The sequence below is a fragment of the Octopus sinensis genome, linkage group LG6 (assembly GCF_006345805.1).
Source record: "Octopus sinensis linkage group LG6, ASM634580v1, whole genome shotgun sequence".
Classification (NCBI taxonomy): Eukaryota; Metazoa; Mollusca; class Cephalopoda; order Octopoda; family Octopodidae; genus Octopus; species Octopus sinensis.
Genome location: NC_043002.1, coordinates 73,643,522 through 73,661,378, shown reverse-complemented (window position 1 = coordinate 73,661,378; position 17,857 = coordinate 73,643,522). Strand labels below are relative to the sequence as shown.

General features: G+C 35.1%; 1 protein-coding gene across 1 annotated transcript in view; it reads right to left on the bottom strand.

The window, feature by feature from the left end:
- LOC115213100 (vacuolar protein sorting-associated protein 16 homolog) overlaps window positions 1–17,857 on the bottom strand; it is a 42,044-nt gene that overhangs the window by 19,020 nt on the left and 5,167 nt on the right. Inside the window, exons 3-15 of the mRNA XM_029782025.2 lie at window positions 15,330–15,427; window positions 14,584–14,712; window positions 12,907–13,051; window positions 12,072–12,190; window positions 10,219–10,341; window positions 8,654–8,709; window positions 8,056–8,130; window positions 6,475–6,569; window positions 6,278–6,354; window positions 4,914–5,036; window positions 3,670–3,797; window positions 1,463–1,607; window positions 517–651 (exon numbers count right to left, since the gene is read on the bottom strand). Coding sequence (XP_029637885.1) covers window positions 517–651; window positions 1,463–1,607; window positions 3,670–3,797; window positions 4,914–5,036; window positions 6,278–6,354; window positions 6,475–6,569; window positions 8,056–8,130; window positions 8,654–8,709; window positions 10,219–10,341; window positions 12,072–12,190; window positions 12,907–13,051; window positions 14,584–14,712; window positions 15,330–15,427 — 1,448 coding nt within the window. The remainder of the gene's footprint in view (window positions 1–516; window positions 652–1,462; window positions 1,608–3,669; window positions 3,798–4,913; window positions 5,037–6,277; window positions 6,355–6,474; window positions 6,570–8,055; window positions 8,131–8,653; window positions 8,710–10,218; window positions 10,342–12,071; window positions 12,191–12,906; window positions 13,052–14,583; window positions 14,713–15,329; window positions 15,428–17,857) is intronic.

The following is a 17,857-nucleotide window of genomic DNA, read 5'->3' as shown; positions in this document are numbered from 1 at the left end:
CATCATTTCTGCTACTTCTTTGTCTTCACTATGTCTTTTTCTTAGTGTTCTTATTTGAATGCGTTTTATAATTAACCTAATTTACTATTTATAAAGTGGAGACACATGGTCAAGTGGTTAGAGCAGAGAACTCGGGATTGCGGGTTCGAATCTCAGACCATGTGATGTGTGTGTTTCTGAGCGAAACACCTAAGCTCCACGTGGCTCTGGCAGAAGATAATGGTGAACCTCTGCTGACTCTTTCACCACAACTTTCTCTTGCTCTTTTCTCTTGCATCTAGCAGCTCACCTGTGATGGACTGGCGTCCTGTCCAGGTGGGGGACCTATATGTCAATGAAACCAGCAAACAGGTCCTTATGAGCCCAACATAGCTCGAGAAGGAACAAACAACACCACTATTTATAATAATAGGCAATTCCATGAAAGATTTCATTGATGATATTACTTTGGTAAACTGTAATCTTCCTTCATAAGTAACAAAAATATAATAAAAGAATAAAGTGGTTAAACTGTACCTTAATAGCTAACTCGTCTCTGCCACATTCTGTAGCTTTGCAAGCGATTTCTGAATAAGATACTCCAGGTGTGTCTCCCAACTTTTGTGAAATTGCATGTGCTATTGCTTCATCACTCTCGTATTTCTGTTGAACCTGTGGAGAAAAAAAAAAAAAAATCAAAAATAAAGATAAATTAATTAAATTTACTAGAAATTAACAGCAATTCATTATGGGAAAGAATAAAATATATCAACTAGGGATGTACATATAGCAACAAGAGATGTAAACTGAGGCAACTTTGCAAATATTAAAATGACATTCATTCTTCAAGATGACCAGATTAATAGCTTTCTCTTTGTAGGTCCCGAGGTGGCTTTTTTTTGTCCAATATTGGCAAAAAATCCATGGTTACAGTGGGACTCTAAGAACAGAATTAGGAGTTGGTGGGACTCTTGCTTTCCATGCAGCCCACATTTCTTTAGTTTCTCTGATAATTTCTGATTCTGAGTGCTGCACTCCTGAGTACAGAGAACTATCCCACAGTGAGTGATCTTGAGCAAAATGTTCCCAGGTAGTCTGTTTTAAGTTACACTTTTTCAAGATTGTCTTAAGAATGTCTTTGTATCTCCTTTTTAGTGCACCATGTAACTGAGGGCCCACTGCTAGTTCACCTAAGAAAATCTGTTTAGCAAGTCTAGAGCTGGGTATGCACATTATATGCCCACTTCACTGCAGTTGGAATTTACTTAGGAAAGCATTCATGTTTCACATATTAGCTCTCTTTATCACAGTAGTATTAGGAATTTTATCTTGCTATTTGATGTTGAGAATTTTTTGCAGGCATTTTTTGTGAAAGTGATTAAATATCAAAATAGAAAATAGTAAAATAGTGAACGGAGTTTATTTTTTGACACACACATACAAACATACACACAATTAAATAGGTTTAAATAAGATACTGTACTTTGTAGCATGCCCAATGTGCAAGAATTCGACTAACACCTTCAGCATCAGGAATATGTAGAAACTGGCAGATACGAATAGCTAATAAGAATTTCATACGCAACACTAATCGATCAATCAAAACCTCTTTGGTTAATAGTTCCAATCTGATGAAGTATTAAGGAATTTTAAAGCAGTTGACCTCAAATAAAGATAACAACAACATAAAAAAAAGAAAGAAAATAGATTTTTGTGTTTTTTTTGCACAAATTTATAAGATCATCATCCTCATCATATAATGCCTGTATTCCATGCTGGGATGGATTAGGCATTTATAAGAAATGTGTTGTGACAATAGGAGACATCCAGGGCAGAGGAAATTGAATGACAATATGAACTAGTGTGATAAAAATTTTGACATCAAGTAATAAATGATTGAGTGAAGTTAACAATTTTTGTGTGTTTTTGAACAGTTAAAACGTATCTTCCACCATATAAAAAATAATAATTTACATCTGTATTTCCAGGCTGACAAAAGCTGAATGTCTTTTTTTCTGTCTTCATCATATTTTAACATCTATTTTCCATACTTGCAAGTGTTGGACAGTTCAACAAAATCCTGTGCATTGTGCTAATGTCTGCTTTGGCATTATTTCTATGGTTAGATGTCCTTCCTAACCTCAACTACTTCACAGAATGTACAGAGTACTTTTAATGTGGCACCAGCACTAGTGAGGTTGCCATGCAGCTCACTAGACAAATAGCCCCTTTGAGAGAGTGGCTTTATGCTTGGAGAAGCGATCAAGATAAAACAACTTTCTTGCTGTAGGGGAGCTAAATGGTACTCTCATTATAAAAGAGTGAGTGGGAGTAGCTGGAGTGGAACTAGTTTGTTTAAATCAGGGGTGGGGAAACTTTTAGTGTGGCAGGCAAAAATTTCCAAACAAAAAAAAAAAAAAGGTCCATGGGTGGGTCACAAGTTCTAACTCTTATATCAGTGTAATTCTTGTATATATCTATGTATAATTTGATATACATTAACCCTTTTGTTACCATATTTCTGTTGAGATGCTCTGTGTTTCTTTCAATCGATTTTAAATGTAACAAAGAATTTAATAAAATAGCTTAGTTATCATTAAGCTAGTGTTAGGAACATAAATTGTGGGTAAGGTTTGGTGGAACATTTTAATTCAAAACTTATGAAAATGAGACATTTGTACTGCAGAGCCAGAGCCAGTTTCAGCCAGGTTGGTAACAAAAGGGTTAATAAAGGTAAGTTTAACACATTAAGTTAACATGTAACATCTTCATTAATGCCGCCACTGAATTTAGAACGTTTATATTACTTATGAGGTATTCTATATTTTTCAGCTAGAGTGTAGTTGGGTCTCAAGGGGGTGGTAGCAATATGTGTTTTGTAGCAAAAACAAAATTTCCATTTAAATGACAATAGCTGGACGATTTTCTGTTTGAGTGTAACTGTTTTAAGTTGTAGTGGAAACATGATCTATGTCACAAAAAGGCATACAAGTATTGTATAAATTTTATAAATGAAAAATTGACTATATTTTGTACATATGAGTATACCAGCCTGTGGGTGCAATACGGGGGTTTCCCCACCCCTGGTTTAAATCATTGTTTTATAACTGAACTGTAAAGTATCAGTGAAACTTGTTTTTGTTAGGTAAACTGAAGTAGACAGAATTGTGCTTTTACTCAGAGGGACAAAGTAATAGCAGGCTGCAGGATGATTTTTAACTTGTGATGATGTGATTAATATATAACACAACAATTTCACTGCACCTTCATTTAAGAAAAATGTAATAGGCACAAATGTGACTGTGTGGTAAGAAGTTTGCTTTCTCACTACATGGTTCTGAGTTCTGTCCCGTTGTATGGTACCTTGGGCAAATGTCTTCTACAATAGTCAATCAAAGCTTTGAGTGGATTTGGTTGACAGAAACTGAAAGAAGCCTCTTGTGTGTGTATGTTAATGTCTACTTGTTTTGCCTGACCCATGCAAACATGGAAAAATCAATGCTAAAATAACAATAATGATGATGATAACCAAACTTCACAATTATTCTCAATGAACATTTCAGTCATGACTTCGAACATAAATAGATGCCTGCTTTAAATCCTAAAAATTATCTCATGTAATCTCTATGACCCCTTTAGTGTTTATTGTGCTGTAAATGCAAAAATAAAAGATTATGGACAGAAGGATACTGTGTATATGTCAACGGTATTCCAATACTGAAATGGCGAATTTGGTTAAGAACTCTAAGTGTCTGGCACATTGACACAAACTTCTTTGGTGAATATTCAGTAATGAAACTTTTACCAAATACAGCGGCCTGCAAAGAAAAAGTAAAAAATAACAACAAAGAACAAATGTAAGTAGCTTAATGCACTTATACTGAAAGAATGTTTTTTTAACAACTCGTTCACTGTTCACCTCCTGCACATTATTCTATGTACTGTTCATGCACTTTTAGTTATTTTTTCTGACGAGTTGTGGTGCATCTGAGCACTGTATATAATATGTTCATTATTATAATGTTAAGAATAAATATAAACAATAATAATATATTCAAAACTATGCAAACCAAAATGTACCTACATTTTTTAAAACATCTTAATCTCCTGTTATAAAAACTGGTTATTATTATTATTTTGTATAAATTTCCTTAAAAGTGCTTAAAGCTGGTTAGCTTTTTAAACAGTTTTCTCTTGGTAATGAAGTAGACTTATGTTATTATTTAGACACAAGTTAGTTTTGAATAGATCTATAATCAAAGTAAATCCAGCTGTGATCCATTTCATGTTTTTACATTTAGACAAAGAACACAGGATCAATTATCCAATGCATTCTTTTCTCAGAAAATGGGAATATGATTAAAGAAAGATTCGACTTTTACTTCTAGCAAATTGATTGGCCATGTACAATCTCTCTTGTAGTCTGGTTGACAAAATTAAGCATTTCCTTTAAAATACAGATTGGCCACATTATAATCTATGTACATTCAATATGCCTTGCCTCTCAACTCCTTGACTGAGTTGTAGGGGTGACATTCACTTACAGGGCAAGGCATAGGCATTTTTTGACCTGGCAGAGCCCATCTTGCGCCAAGTCTTACCAGATCTGATTTTTTCTCCAGATGAGGGAAAAACAGACAGGTAGAAAGAAAGAAAGAAAGAAAGAAAGAATGAGAGACAGTGAGAATCAATCTCCAGTATGGGACTGGTACTTTATCAGCTTTAAAAGAATGAAAGGTACAGTTGATCTCAGTGAGATTTGAACTCTGCATGCAGAGAACCAAAATAATTACCACAAAGTGATTTAGCTAATGCTTGAACAACTCTGCCAGCTGATGCCTTACATTGAGTACAATCCAACATCAATCTTATATTTTTTACACTTTAAAAAGCACACATTTCATAACAAAACACAATGATTAAAAAATACCAGCCTTCAATAATTCCTTTTGTTCTGCTGGTTCAAACTGGTGCCCAGCAGCTAGAATACACTGATCAACAGCCACATCTTTATTTTCTATCATTCGTAAATGTTCATCAGCTTTCTGGCTTCCATTCTGGTGTCAGAGAAAATATGAATAAATGTGAATAGTTATCATCAATAAATAACAGAGATGGATACTGGTATTGTGAAATTCTTTATAATCATGAGAGAAGCTTAAATAATGGTTTCAAATTATAGCACAAGGACAACAATTTTAGAGAAGTTGGGAAAGTCGCTTACACTGACCCCAGTCTTCAACTTGCATTTGTTTTATTGACCGAAAGGATGAAAGGCAAAATCAGCCTCAGTGGAATTTGAACTCAGAACATAAAGGGCTGGAAGAAATGCTGCTAAGCATTTAGTCCAACTTTGTTTCAGTCATTTGACTGTAGCCATGCTGGAGCATCGCCTTTAGTCAAACAAATCAACCCCAGAACTCACTCACTGCAAGCGTAACACTTATTCCATCAGTCACCCTTGCTGAACTGCCAAGTTACAGGGGTGCAGACCCACCAGCATCAGCTGTCAAGCGATGGTGGGGTGACAAACACAGACACACAAACACACATATATGATGGGCTCCTTTCAGATCCTGTCTACCAAATCCACTCACAAGGCTTTGGTAGGCCCAAGGCTATAGCAGAATACACTTGCCCTAGGTGTCTTACAGTGGGACTGAACCCAGAACAATGTGCTTGGTAAGCAAGCCGCTCTACCACAGAGCCACTCCTGCATCCATAATTCAGCTGATTCATTGTCTTAAACAATGGAAACTTTAAATAATGGAAATAGCTATCATCAATAGATAACAGAGATCAATACTGGTGTTTTGGATGTTTGTTTCTGTCAAGAATGAAATTCTTTATACTTATGAAGGAACTTTAAACAATAGCAGTTCCTAGTTTCATAGCAATCGTTTCTTTAGACAAAAAAAAAATACTGAGCAATAAAAATATTAACACAAATTTATGACAAAAAGATTTCACAACAGTCCATACTTATTATTAGTGAATTAGTGAACTCAAAATTTTAGGTACAAAAGTGTGTGTATGTGTGCACCCTTGTCTTGACATCACATGATGGGTGTAAAACGAGCATCATTGTTATACAAGTGGTGTTGTTCATTTCCAGTCTTCCATGCAAAACACGCCTGGCCATGGGGAAATATTACCCTGTTTGAAAACAGGTGATGACAACCGGAAAGGTATCTGGTCGTAGAAAATCTCCCTCAACAAATTCTGTCCGATCCATACAAGAATGGAAAAGTAGTAGTTAAATTACAATGATGATGAATGACATGTTTTAATAACTTACTTGATATTCTTTAGAAGCTTGCCGCAACATGGCACCTGGAGCTAAAGACAGTATTTTGTAGACTTCCAATGTAACATCTGAGAACAGAACATCATTTATTTATCAATATTATGAAGCTGCATGCAAAGAAGAATATTTTGCAGACACTCTTAAAATTCCATCGAATTTTACCTTAATTGAAAAAATTAGACACTTACCTGGAACTTTCTCTAAGAATTCATGTTGCATATTACCAATAATTCTAACACCATCAACTTCTTCAACAAGATAAACTGGTCCATCAAGCATGTACGTAGTCTGAGTTAAGGAAAAGTGACACATCACTGTAAGAACCAATCATCTTAATCTTCTTGTTACCTTATTTCTTTTGACTTATACTGCCTTTGTTACAATTGATGAATTTAGTAAAATAATTTTTGTTATTATTAAGCTGGCAGAATCATTAGCATGCTGAGCAAAATGCTTAGTGGTATTTTGTTTGTCTTTATGTTCTGAGTTCATATTCTGATGAGGTTGACTTTGCCTTTCATCCTTTCATGGTCAATAAAATAAGTAGCAACTGAGTAATGGGGTTGCTGTAATTGACATAACTATTCCTAGGTATGAGAATAAAAACTGCATCCCTCTGCCAAACCATGTCAAGGCGGTGAGCTGGCAGAAATGTTAGCACGCCGGGTGAAATGCTTAGCAGTATTTTGTCTGCTGTTACATTCCGAGTTCAAATTCCGCTGAGGTTAACTTTTCCTTTCATCCTTTCGGGGTTGATAAATTAAGTACCAGTTACGCACTGGGGTTGATGTAATCGACTTAATCCCTTTGTCTGTCGCCTCTATGTTTAGCCCCTTGTGGGCAATAAAGAAAGAAAGAAATAAGAAACCATGTCAAGTCAGTGTGGCAGAATAGGCTCATGAAACCAGTATCATCTCAAGCCATTCTCTGATAGAGAGAACATGCTGAGGCCTTTCTCATGCAGTAGACTGAACATGGGCAATTCAATTCAATCCTAAGCTGGCATCTGGAACATAATTTAACAGGAACTTTTGATGGAAGGGTTTAATTCAGATCACTTTAAAATGAAGTTTGGATCATAGCACTAGGGGTGGACTCAGGTGAGTTGGTATTAAAAGGGTTAAAACTGATTTTCAGCAGTTAAAATTCTACACATCATAACACTCAAAATACCATTACTTGAATATGACAAGACAGATGATAAATTGAAACCATAACTCTGATTCAAACAAAGTAAATTCTTAGGTGTGTTAACAGTGTGTTGAAATATAAAAGTGTATATATCACTCAAATGTAAGAGGTGAAGAGGGAAATATATAGATTTAACTGTATATTATCCATCATTTTATTTATTGTGTCAGCTGAATTTATAGCAGAAGTCTTATAGTAAAAAACTGCTCAATTCAACTGAGTTTATTTAATATCTTGTCCCATAATAATTTGGGCGAGACAAGAGCACTCACAGACATTTGGTATAGCACATGAAACACTTTAAAAAATACAGGAATTTTTTCAGTTGATTAAAAAAAAATTAATAAATTCTACAAAAGATAAGAAAAACAAAAAGAGAGAACTTATTACTTTAATAGAGATAAGAAAATGTGGGTGGAAAAGGGTTAACTACTTTGTTACATGTGACAAATTCAGTTTGTATATGCATAGAGTATAAAGAAGGCAACTTAATGCCTCGTCTTAAGATAAGGTGTTATATGAGATAATATATAATCAAAAGACAAACTTTTTGTTTTGCATTGAATAGAAAAGGATATGAAATATGATTTTTATCTGGCCCAATAACTAACATTAAAGTATCCCAGTGACATACGACAGCTCCATTTCCACACCTGACACGTAAAATTAAAAGAAACATAATTAACAACAGAATACAAATAAAAGTTTTGAATAGATGTAATCAGTTGGTAAGTAGGATATTTTTAATAATTGGTTAAATTTGTTTAATTTCTTTATAGCAAAATTAAGTAATCTTGTCCACTCTCATCACTCAATCACTGTGTAGGAATTGAGTATACTTGGTTTCGTGTGTGTGTACTCGAGACAGGAAAATAAGTCAACTCATTTTTGGTAGTGGGGTACTTTCTGGAATTCCCTACATTTCATATAATGTAGTGCACACATTTTATTTTTACTGGCCACTAGAAAGAGGCTGTGAAAGCTGATTTGCATATGATCAATGTGCTATGTGGCTAGTGAAAATGTAAAGACAATATATCAGTTATGTTTAATAAGCAAACAAAATATTACAGTTAAAACTACATATATAAGCCATATGGCATTAAAATCCAGTGAGAACATCACAGAACCAATATATGTTGATAACTGTTAAAATAAATAAACTAGAGTATTTACCAGAGAAATGAAAGTGGTTTTGGTGCCCCTTTGGTGTTGAATTCCCATAGTTTAGTCTAAATCAGAATAAACATAATTGGAATGTTAATACACCTAACAATTAATTAAACCTCATCACGTACACAAAGATAATGAATAGCATAAGACAAAAATATTTTCAAATGTTTTAGGTGTTACAGACTCCAGTTTGAAAAAGAAGTTTAAAAAGCCTATTGATGTCAGTGGGCCTACTGGTATTTTCTGTTTCAATTTGGTATTCATGTTTAAAATTATTTTACATTTTATTATTTTAGTAGGTAATTCATAAACTTCAAAGTTCTATTGTGATTAAAGCTTTAGAATATCTTATACTGTTTATTTCTGCTATTTCCCCTAGCCAAGATCATCATCACAGTTTAACATTTGTTTCCATGCTGGCATAGGTTGGATGATCCAACAGGAATTGAAGAGCCAGAGAACTACACCAAGCTTCACTGTATCTTTGGTATGGTTTCTGCAACTGAGCTACCTTTCCAAATACTAACCACTTTACAATGTGTACCGTTTTTTTTTGTGATACTGGCACCAGTGAGATCCCCAAAGTAACTCACAAGATGATACAAGACTCTCAACTGAGGTGGCTTTGCACCAGATGATGAGAGTTTAAAGTATGATAGAGGGACAGGAATGGGTGTCTTGCTGTAGATGAGATAAGACATTGATTTAATGCTTACTTTACATTTCCGGATGCTTAATTTACTCATCCCACATCTTAAAACTTAACTGGGAACTTCAGGTCCAGTAACTTTCTCTAGGATTATTTCATTTTCAAAATACATATCTACCACAAGTAATATTTTTACTTACTTCCCTTCTCTATAAGATAGCTCCAGTGATAAATGTTACAGTGGAACATACAAACCATCTAGCCATGCCAGGATCGAAGATCATCATCATCATCATCGTTTAATGTCCGTTTTCCATGCTGGCATGGGTTGGAAAGTTTGACTGAGGTCTGGAGAGCCAGCGGCTGCACCAGGCTCCAATCTGATCTGGCAACGTTTCTACAGCTGGATGCCCTTCCTAACACCAACCACTCTGAGAGTGTAGTGGGTGCATTTTATATAACACCAGCACAGGAGCCAGTCAGGTGGGCTTGACAACAATCACGTTCGGATAGTGTTTTTTATGTGCCAGTCAGTGGGTACTAGCATCGGCCACGTTCAGATGGTGCTTTTTACATGCCACCGGCACAAAAGCCAGTCAGTAGTACTGGCACTGACCACGTTCGGATGGTGCTTTTTACGTGCCACCAGCATGGGAGCCAGTCAGGTGGGCCTGGCATCGACCACGTTCTGATGGTACTGGATGTTAAAAAATAATTGTGATAAATCTACTGGTAAAAAAACAATTGCTTTGACGATATGAAAAATGTCCAAATTTATAAAAGTCTTTAAAATAAATCATTAGAAGAAGGAAGCCTTTAAAATATTTAGTTTGAAAATTAGAAACATAAAAGTTTTTTTTCAATTACAGGTGGAAGAGGTGAAATAAAAAAATTAAAAAAAGTTGATTGAAGAAATTACCTTGAGATCTGAAGTTCCAACCCAAATAAGACCTGATGACATATATAAAGCAATATATTTCTTGTCCGAAGATAAAGCCATGTCAATCACATTTCCTTCTGACCAGTTAGCTGGAGGAAAAGGCTACAAATAAAAAGGGAAATTTTAATCTATAAATTCAAGAACACACATCTAGATTTAACATAGTTTGGTTGAATCACGCATTAACCAAATATGGCTACAGTAAAATTTACTGACAACAACCTACCAAGGGCAATTTATGAACCAACAAAACATTGATCAGTAAATTCACCTTTAAAAGGAGATGCTATGAGATAAGCCATTTAGATATGGAATAACAGATCTGTTAGGTTTGTTGTTCACAATACTTTCTCTTCTTTTAGCACAGCTGCAGTATTATCATCTCTTCAAAGCAGAGTTTGACTAATCAGTGAATTTTCTGCACACATCTGAGTACTTCCAGTATACTTAAAAATGCTTAAATAAACATTAAAAGTATACAGAAGTTGTTATGTAAATGATTTCATGATGATTACCACTGACAAAAAAATCTTAAGAACTTTATAATAAATAAGCAATAAAAAGAAAATGTGTATTCTATACATTATTTTTCTTTGTTCCTTAATTTTAAATTCAAGTTTCTAATCTCACCAAGTATTAATTAGAAATGATTATCTCTATTACATTAACTGTCTGCTAGGGGATACCACATATCCAATACAGGCATACCTCACCCTATGTCATTAATTGGTTCCTGGAGACATGACTTAAGTCAAATTAACTTGTCTCTAAGTTAGGCTAAGCCGAATTTACTTGTCTCTAGGCTAAACTGATAATAACCATTGCACAGTTTTTGCCTAGTAATTTCACTGACACCGTACTGGTTAACCAGAGGTTATAGAAGACACTTGCTTAACCTTTTAGTGTTTAAACCAGCCATATCAGGCCAAAATTGTCTTCCTGTTTTATGCTCAAACCAGCCAGTTCTGACCTCTTATACCTATCCTACAAAGTCATTCTAAAAATAAACAGGGACATCATCATAATCTCAGAGTTACAAGATGCTGCACAATTGATTTAAAACAATGTAATTAAACAAGCTTTACATATGACAGAGTATTCTGAATGCTAAAAGGTTAAGACACCAAGCAAAGGGACCAAACTGAAAACCATGAGGTTGTGAAACCACTGTCAATTTGGGTTCATCATAAATATATTCTAATAGAAACTTAGCTGAGAGTTTCTGACAAAGGGTCTGAACTTGGAACTAGTATTAGAAAGACATTCACTTTACATAATTTCCTATTAAAATCAATATAGAACAGATTTTTATTAAACATTCTATAAAATTTTAACTAAATACTGGAATGGGGTTTGGCTTAAATTTTAAATACCTCACAAATTTACATTAATTTTTTTTAACTAACAGAAACAAATTACAAATTGATCTGCTGTGGTAAAACTATAATGAATTATCAAAAGTTGTGATTCTAGTCCTGTTGACATAATTAAACTAGCTTTAATTAAACATGCTTGCTGTATAACACTGAGTTAGCCATGGCTGAGGAGACCTATGGTGAAGGACATTTTAGTTGGGATCAATTTGCCTTCTATACAGACAGTTTCTAGGACTACACTATCAATAATCTGTATCTTTTTTTTTAAGGTGTGATTTAATGGGAATTTGGCAGCTATTTCTAACAAGAGAAGCAACTATGTAGGGACTGACTTCTTGGGTTGATTAAATTTGGTTTGTAGTGCTAGCTAGGTAGAATATGAACGGGGGCTATAAACTGTGGCTGGAGATCGGGTTATTTGTTTTTCATGATCTTTTAAAATATTTAAAAGCTTACTTTCACTTCATACTGTCCACCCTGGTCAATTTGAACGAGTTCTGAGCCATTGGCTACCATGGCTTTTGTCTGTCTATCAATAGTCAAAATAATCCAGCTACTGAACGATGGCTGGAGACCTGAAAATAACCAAAATAACATATTTCATTATTTCATATAAACTGAAAAAGACCTATATACAAACAATAATTCTCTAGTATTATTAAGTAATAAAACTGAAAGTCCAGCTATGTTGTATTGTCTCAAGTTAATTTGACCTGAGAATCACATTCAGTATATATGATGCAGAATACATAACTGCTTACATAATAATTTCTTGAATAGGAGTGAAGTTGGTAGAACAACTGAGTACCCATTGTTGAAGCCAAAAGAGAATTCATCACAGAGCTATAGTGGTAGTAGTGGATTCTTTTCTACTCCAGGTAAAAAGCCTGAGATTTTTGGGGAGAGGCCAGTTGATTACATCGACCCCAGTATGCAACTGGTACTTAATTTATTGACCCCGAAAGGATGAAAGGCAAAGTCAACTTTGGCGGAATTTGAACTCAGAACGTAACAGCAGACAAAATAACGCTAAGCATTTTGCCCAGCGTGCTAACGTTTCTGCCAGCTCACCACTGGTAGCAGTGTATTAGCAAAGATTAAATGTTTAGATTTATATCATTAGCATTGAAATATATAATTAGACATTTCGAACAAAACTAAGTGAAAAGCATAAATATGAACACTCTATAAAAGACATTTTGTATCAGAGTACAAGAGGTGGTATTGGGTGGGTTGGTATCAAAAAGGTGAAGTAAAGCAACTTATTTTAGCAGGAAATATTCTCACTCACCAGGAACTTCAGCAAGACGTCGGATTCTAGAATCTTCAACATTGTTAACAATAAATACTCTAAGAGAATTGGTTATGATGGCAATGCCTGTGCCGTGGAATCCTTGGAACACTTTGCAATCTTTGACTTTCAAAGTTTTTGCCTCCTGGAAAAAAATTTAACAAAGCAATTTTTGAGAGAAAAGTTTCAAATTATTGACAAATATTTATGTAAAGGCACCTCAAATTTCTTGTAGGACAATTTGTAGCACAATAAAGATCAATGATGTTCTCATTGTGCGTACACGCATACATACACACACATGCACATTTTTGAAGCTGGAAACATTCAGAAATTACTCAAATCTCAAGTACAATACTTTAGAAGTGTTACAAACGAGACTTTAGTATCAGAGTTATTATTGTGGTGTTTTCAGCTTCAAATATGTATACACACACACACACACACATATATATATATTAGTGAAGATGGTAGTGGGTAGCGATTTTCTTCACTACTTCAGGGAGTGACGACCGTGCCTGACATGAGTCCTGGGCTCAGCTGACTCCGGCTGACAGTTCCCGGTATGGGCCCCTATCAAGGGTTATGGAAAGGAGACAACCTTCAAAGAAATCCGGAGTGGAGCCCCATAGGCAGTTTAGTGTTTGACTCTACACTCTTCCGGCAGCTCCTGCAACCAAGCTGGTGTCAAACGTAATGCTCTACACTCCTTTGGACCACATCGGCAAGGTCGAGAGAGGAATCCTGATGATTGAGCTACCCAGGATTTTCTTACATCTAGCCCAGGTCTGTGCAAAACTGGAGAGGAAACGAGAGAGGACATGAAAGGTAAAAACTAGACTGGATTAGTTTATGCACAACTCCATTGTCTCCCAAGACAAAAGGATGCCAACAAGTGAAGATGATTAATTTGCTGTTAACAAACAATCATCAACATCCCAATCTTCATTTTCTTTTTTTTTTTTTTTTATATGAATATAAACTATATGTTTAAATATATATATATGTATATACCTATTATTTTAAAGAAATTAATCCCCTCAAAATACTAGGTATTGAACCAGTATTTCTTTGGATGAAACCAATACCTTCACAAGGTTAAGACAACCTCTAATCGTGTATATATATATATATATATATCATATATATACATACACACAAGGTGCAATGGATAAATTGTCACCATTTTATGATTTTTATTTCGTGCATAAGAACGGTTTGTTTTTGACTTTGTTGACTACACAGTATAGTAGGGTCAATTGGGCACCGTCTATGAGAAAAACACCATGACGCAATTCACTCTGCCAGAAATTTGGAAATGACATGCCGTACTGCTTGGCATTTGTGCTGGAAGCTCCAACACAAACATTTCAGAGTGCTTGGGTCTCAATCTGAGGACATGTACTGAGAGTGATAAAAATCAAACATCCAGTCAACAACATGGTGTTCAGAGTGATCACTAGTTGATAGTGACGTTATGCCTCTATTCATCTTCCTACATGGCCTGAAGTTGTCTGGAGGCTGTGGTTGAAGCCAATGGCGATTTTATTGAGTGTCTGAAGTTTGAAAGTGTTTAGTTACAAAAAAATATTTTTTAAATCTGTCAGTCAAAAGGTAAAGATCCAAACAATCTATAAATATTACAAGACTAGTCAACTTTGATAGCAAACAACTTACGTCACCCATGCTGAAAGTTTTCTTAAAAGTACAAAACATATTGTAGACAAGAACAACTCCATCATCCTGGATACAAAGAAGGTCTTCAGTGTTGGACCAACCAATCTGTATAAGATTTCCACTGCTCCACTGACAAGAAAGACAATAAAAATAAATTGAACATGAATGTTTCTCATAATGTTTCAAATAATTTTCTTCAAATTACTATCATTATTTCGTGTTTTTTACTTCTGTTATCTAATTTGTCAAGTTCTTTTTATCTTTTAAATGTTGCAATCATTAGATTGTGGGCCATGCTGGTGCACAATGTTGAAGAATTTTAGTTGAATGAATTGGTCCCAGGACTTTTTAAAAATCCGGGCACTTATTCTATTGGTCTCTTTTACTCAACAGCTAATGTTACAGGGGACATAAACAAACAAACACCAGTTGTCAAGTGGTAGTGGGGGACAAACACATACACAAAGACGCACACACATGCACACAGACATACACACACACACATGATGGGCTTCTGTCTACTCACAAGGTTTTTGTTGACTCAAGAATATTGTAGAAGACACTTGGCCAAGGTGCCACACAGTGGGGCTGAACCCAGAACCAGGTGGTTGGGAAGCAAGCTTCATACCACACAGCCACACCTTATCTTAAATGTTTTACAGGGATTTAGACACATGATTTTTTAAAACTATGATTAAATTATTTCTTAATAAGTTTGGAAAAATATTAAAACTCTACATACTTACCCTCATGTGACTTATCTCTCTTCCAGCTGCATTGTATATATAAAGAATTGGTTTGGTATTGGAAACTCGACCAACTTTTGAATCATCCCGAAGTAAGGCTAAAAGAACAAAAATATGATGTAACAATTTTTTACTGAAAGAAGAAAAAAATTCTGCATTTTAAATATTTGTAAAAACACTAATTTACTAATACCAAATGTGAACTTGTATTGCCACTGAAACTCCAAACATGAACCCTACACCTCGAGAATGAATGATGACTATGGCTACGGTGTCTGCACAATACAATGCACTTGCTCTCCCTGTGAGGCATTTGTCAAATTTGCAAGCTGGATTTTTGGGTTGCAGGCAGAACCATTATTTTGACAGCTGGAACTTTAAGGCTAGCTGTTGAATGTGGTCAGCATTCGTGAGGGACACGGTAAACATACTGGTTGAAACTAATTCAAACCTACTGGGACAAATCTTGTAATGGCATTCACTCAACTCCAATTGAGTCTATTAAGCCAGCTCCAATTGAATTCACCGTGTCACAGGTCAAAGCAGTCCATGCATGCCTATTGGTGACTGATTCTGCAGCGTGTTGAAGCCATTCCCGGTTCCAGTGATGAATGCCAAAGACTTGAGTGCTGGAAACAAGCTCCATGAGTACTTTGACTGTTGTGAGCCATGCCTTCAGCTGACCACCTCTCCACTTATGTCAACCCAGAGAAGATCTGTTGCTATTGCCTGCTGAATGAGTCCAGTATGGGAGTATTGCAACGTGTGACCAAACCACTGCTGTCTCCTTGTCGGAAGAGTTCCCTCAAGAGGTGAGAGACTGCAACAAGTTGTTTGTTAGAAACACAGTCTGAGGTATGCAGTCAGAGAAGACGATGAATACAGAAGTAATCAAAGACCTCCAGCTTCTGGAGATCAGCAACATGGTCAGGTCTCACAAGCATAGAGGAGAACTGTTTGGACAAGCACCTAATAAATATAGCATTTTGTCGTGAGGCAGATTTCCTGACATGACCACAAGCACATATAGAGGAAGCAGAACCTTGACCATGCATGATTGATCCAAATGGAGCTCTTGTCCTTTCCCTGGCTTGTGGCAGCAGAGGTTGAATGCTAACACAAGTACAAGCAAGAATAATTTACTAATAAATAAAGCTTACTCTTCCTGTCTTAACTACAGTGATATGAATAGAAAATCTATAGCATGAATCAATGAAACTATAATTTTTTTTACTTTGATTTTAATGTTGATATTATGTTCAAGAAAAAGCCTATCAATAATGTTAGTTGGAGTGTTGGCCACCCTTGTTGCTCTCCATTCAGTGTTAATAGTCACTGATAAAGACGAAGCCATTGGTATTCTTCATTTCTGGAAGTAGATTCTGTTTTCTAACTGGAAATTCATTGTTTCATTTTTATCAATAACAAAATAGTATTTCCAGTAAGTTCTCCACTTAATGGTTTTTAAAAATTTTTTTCTGGAAGATTTAGGATATTTCCTATTTGACTTCCAACCACTGACAAGCTTCATCTGTTGAAAATATTATAATCAAGTTTACAACTCCAAGTATGGGCTGGCATACCATTCATTATTAAAAAAGAAAATCTGAGTTTTTTTAAACATAAGATGAAAGATTTCCTTAGAAAATTAGTAATATTTATGTGAAGATGTATCAGATGTGATGTATTTGTCCTTAAATTACAACTAGTTAATTTATAAAATTTAACCCTTTAGCATACATACCGTACAATGTCATTCTAAATTTAAACAATTGCATTATCAAAATCTTCAAGCTATGAGATAATGCATAATTAATTAAAAATACTGTGAATAAATATGTATTACATTTAACAGCGTAATCAGAATGTTAAAGGGTTAATATATGTGAACTGAATATTATAAAAATTAAATTTAATAGATCTTAAGTGAATGCCCTATTTAATATTTTTGATTTATTTCGTCATTGTCTTTTAATGTCCATATTCCATGCCTAGCATAGCATAGATGGTTTGACAGGATCCAATGAGTCTTTAAGTACTGTTTCATGTCCCAGTGTCTGCTTTGGAATAGTTTCTCTGGCTGAATACTGCCCCTAATGCCAAGTACTTTACTGGAGTGTACCAGGTTAGGGTTATTTCATGACATCAATACCAGCAAGGTTGCCATGCAGCTTGCAAGATTAAGAGCTCCTTTGATTGAGTGGGACTACAGCAAAGAGGACTCTAATTATTACTAAAAGACTGTCATAGGATTTGAACTCAGAACTGAAAGAGAAAAACTGGATACTATAAAGTATTTAGTCTAGTATTCCACAACACCTATTAAGTGCATAAAGGTGAAGGTGTGAGAACACAGGACTTCACAGTATGTAGTTTTATAAATACTTATTACCAAGAGAAAAATAAAATAAGTTCCAGGTGTGTACAAGGTCAGTTCAACTGACAGTTCTAATCCTTACAAATGAGTGGCTTTGTGCCTATAAAACAAGGCATTTTTAAGCACATATTTTTCATAATTCTTTTATACT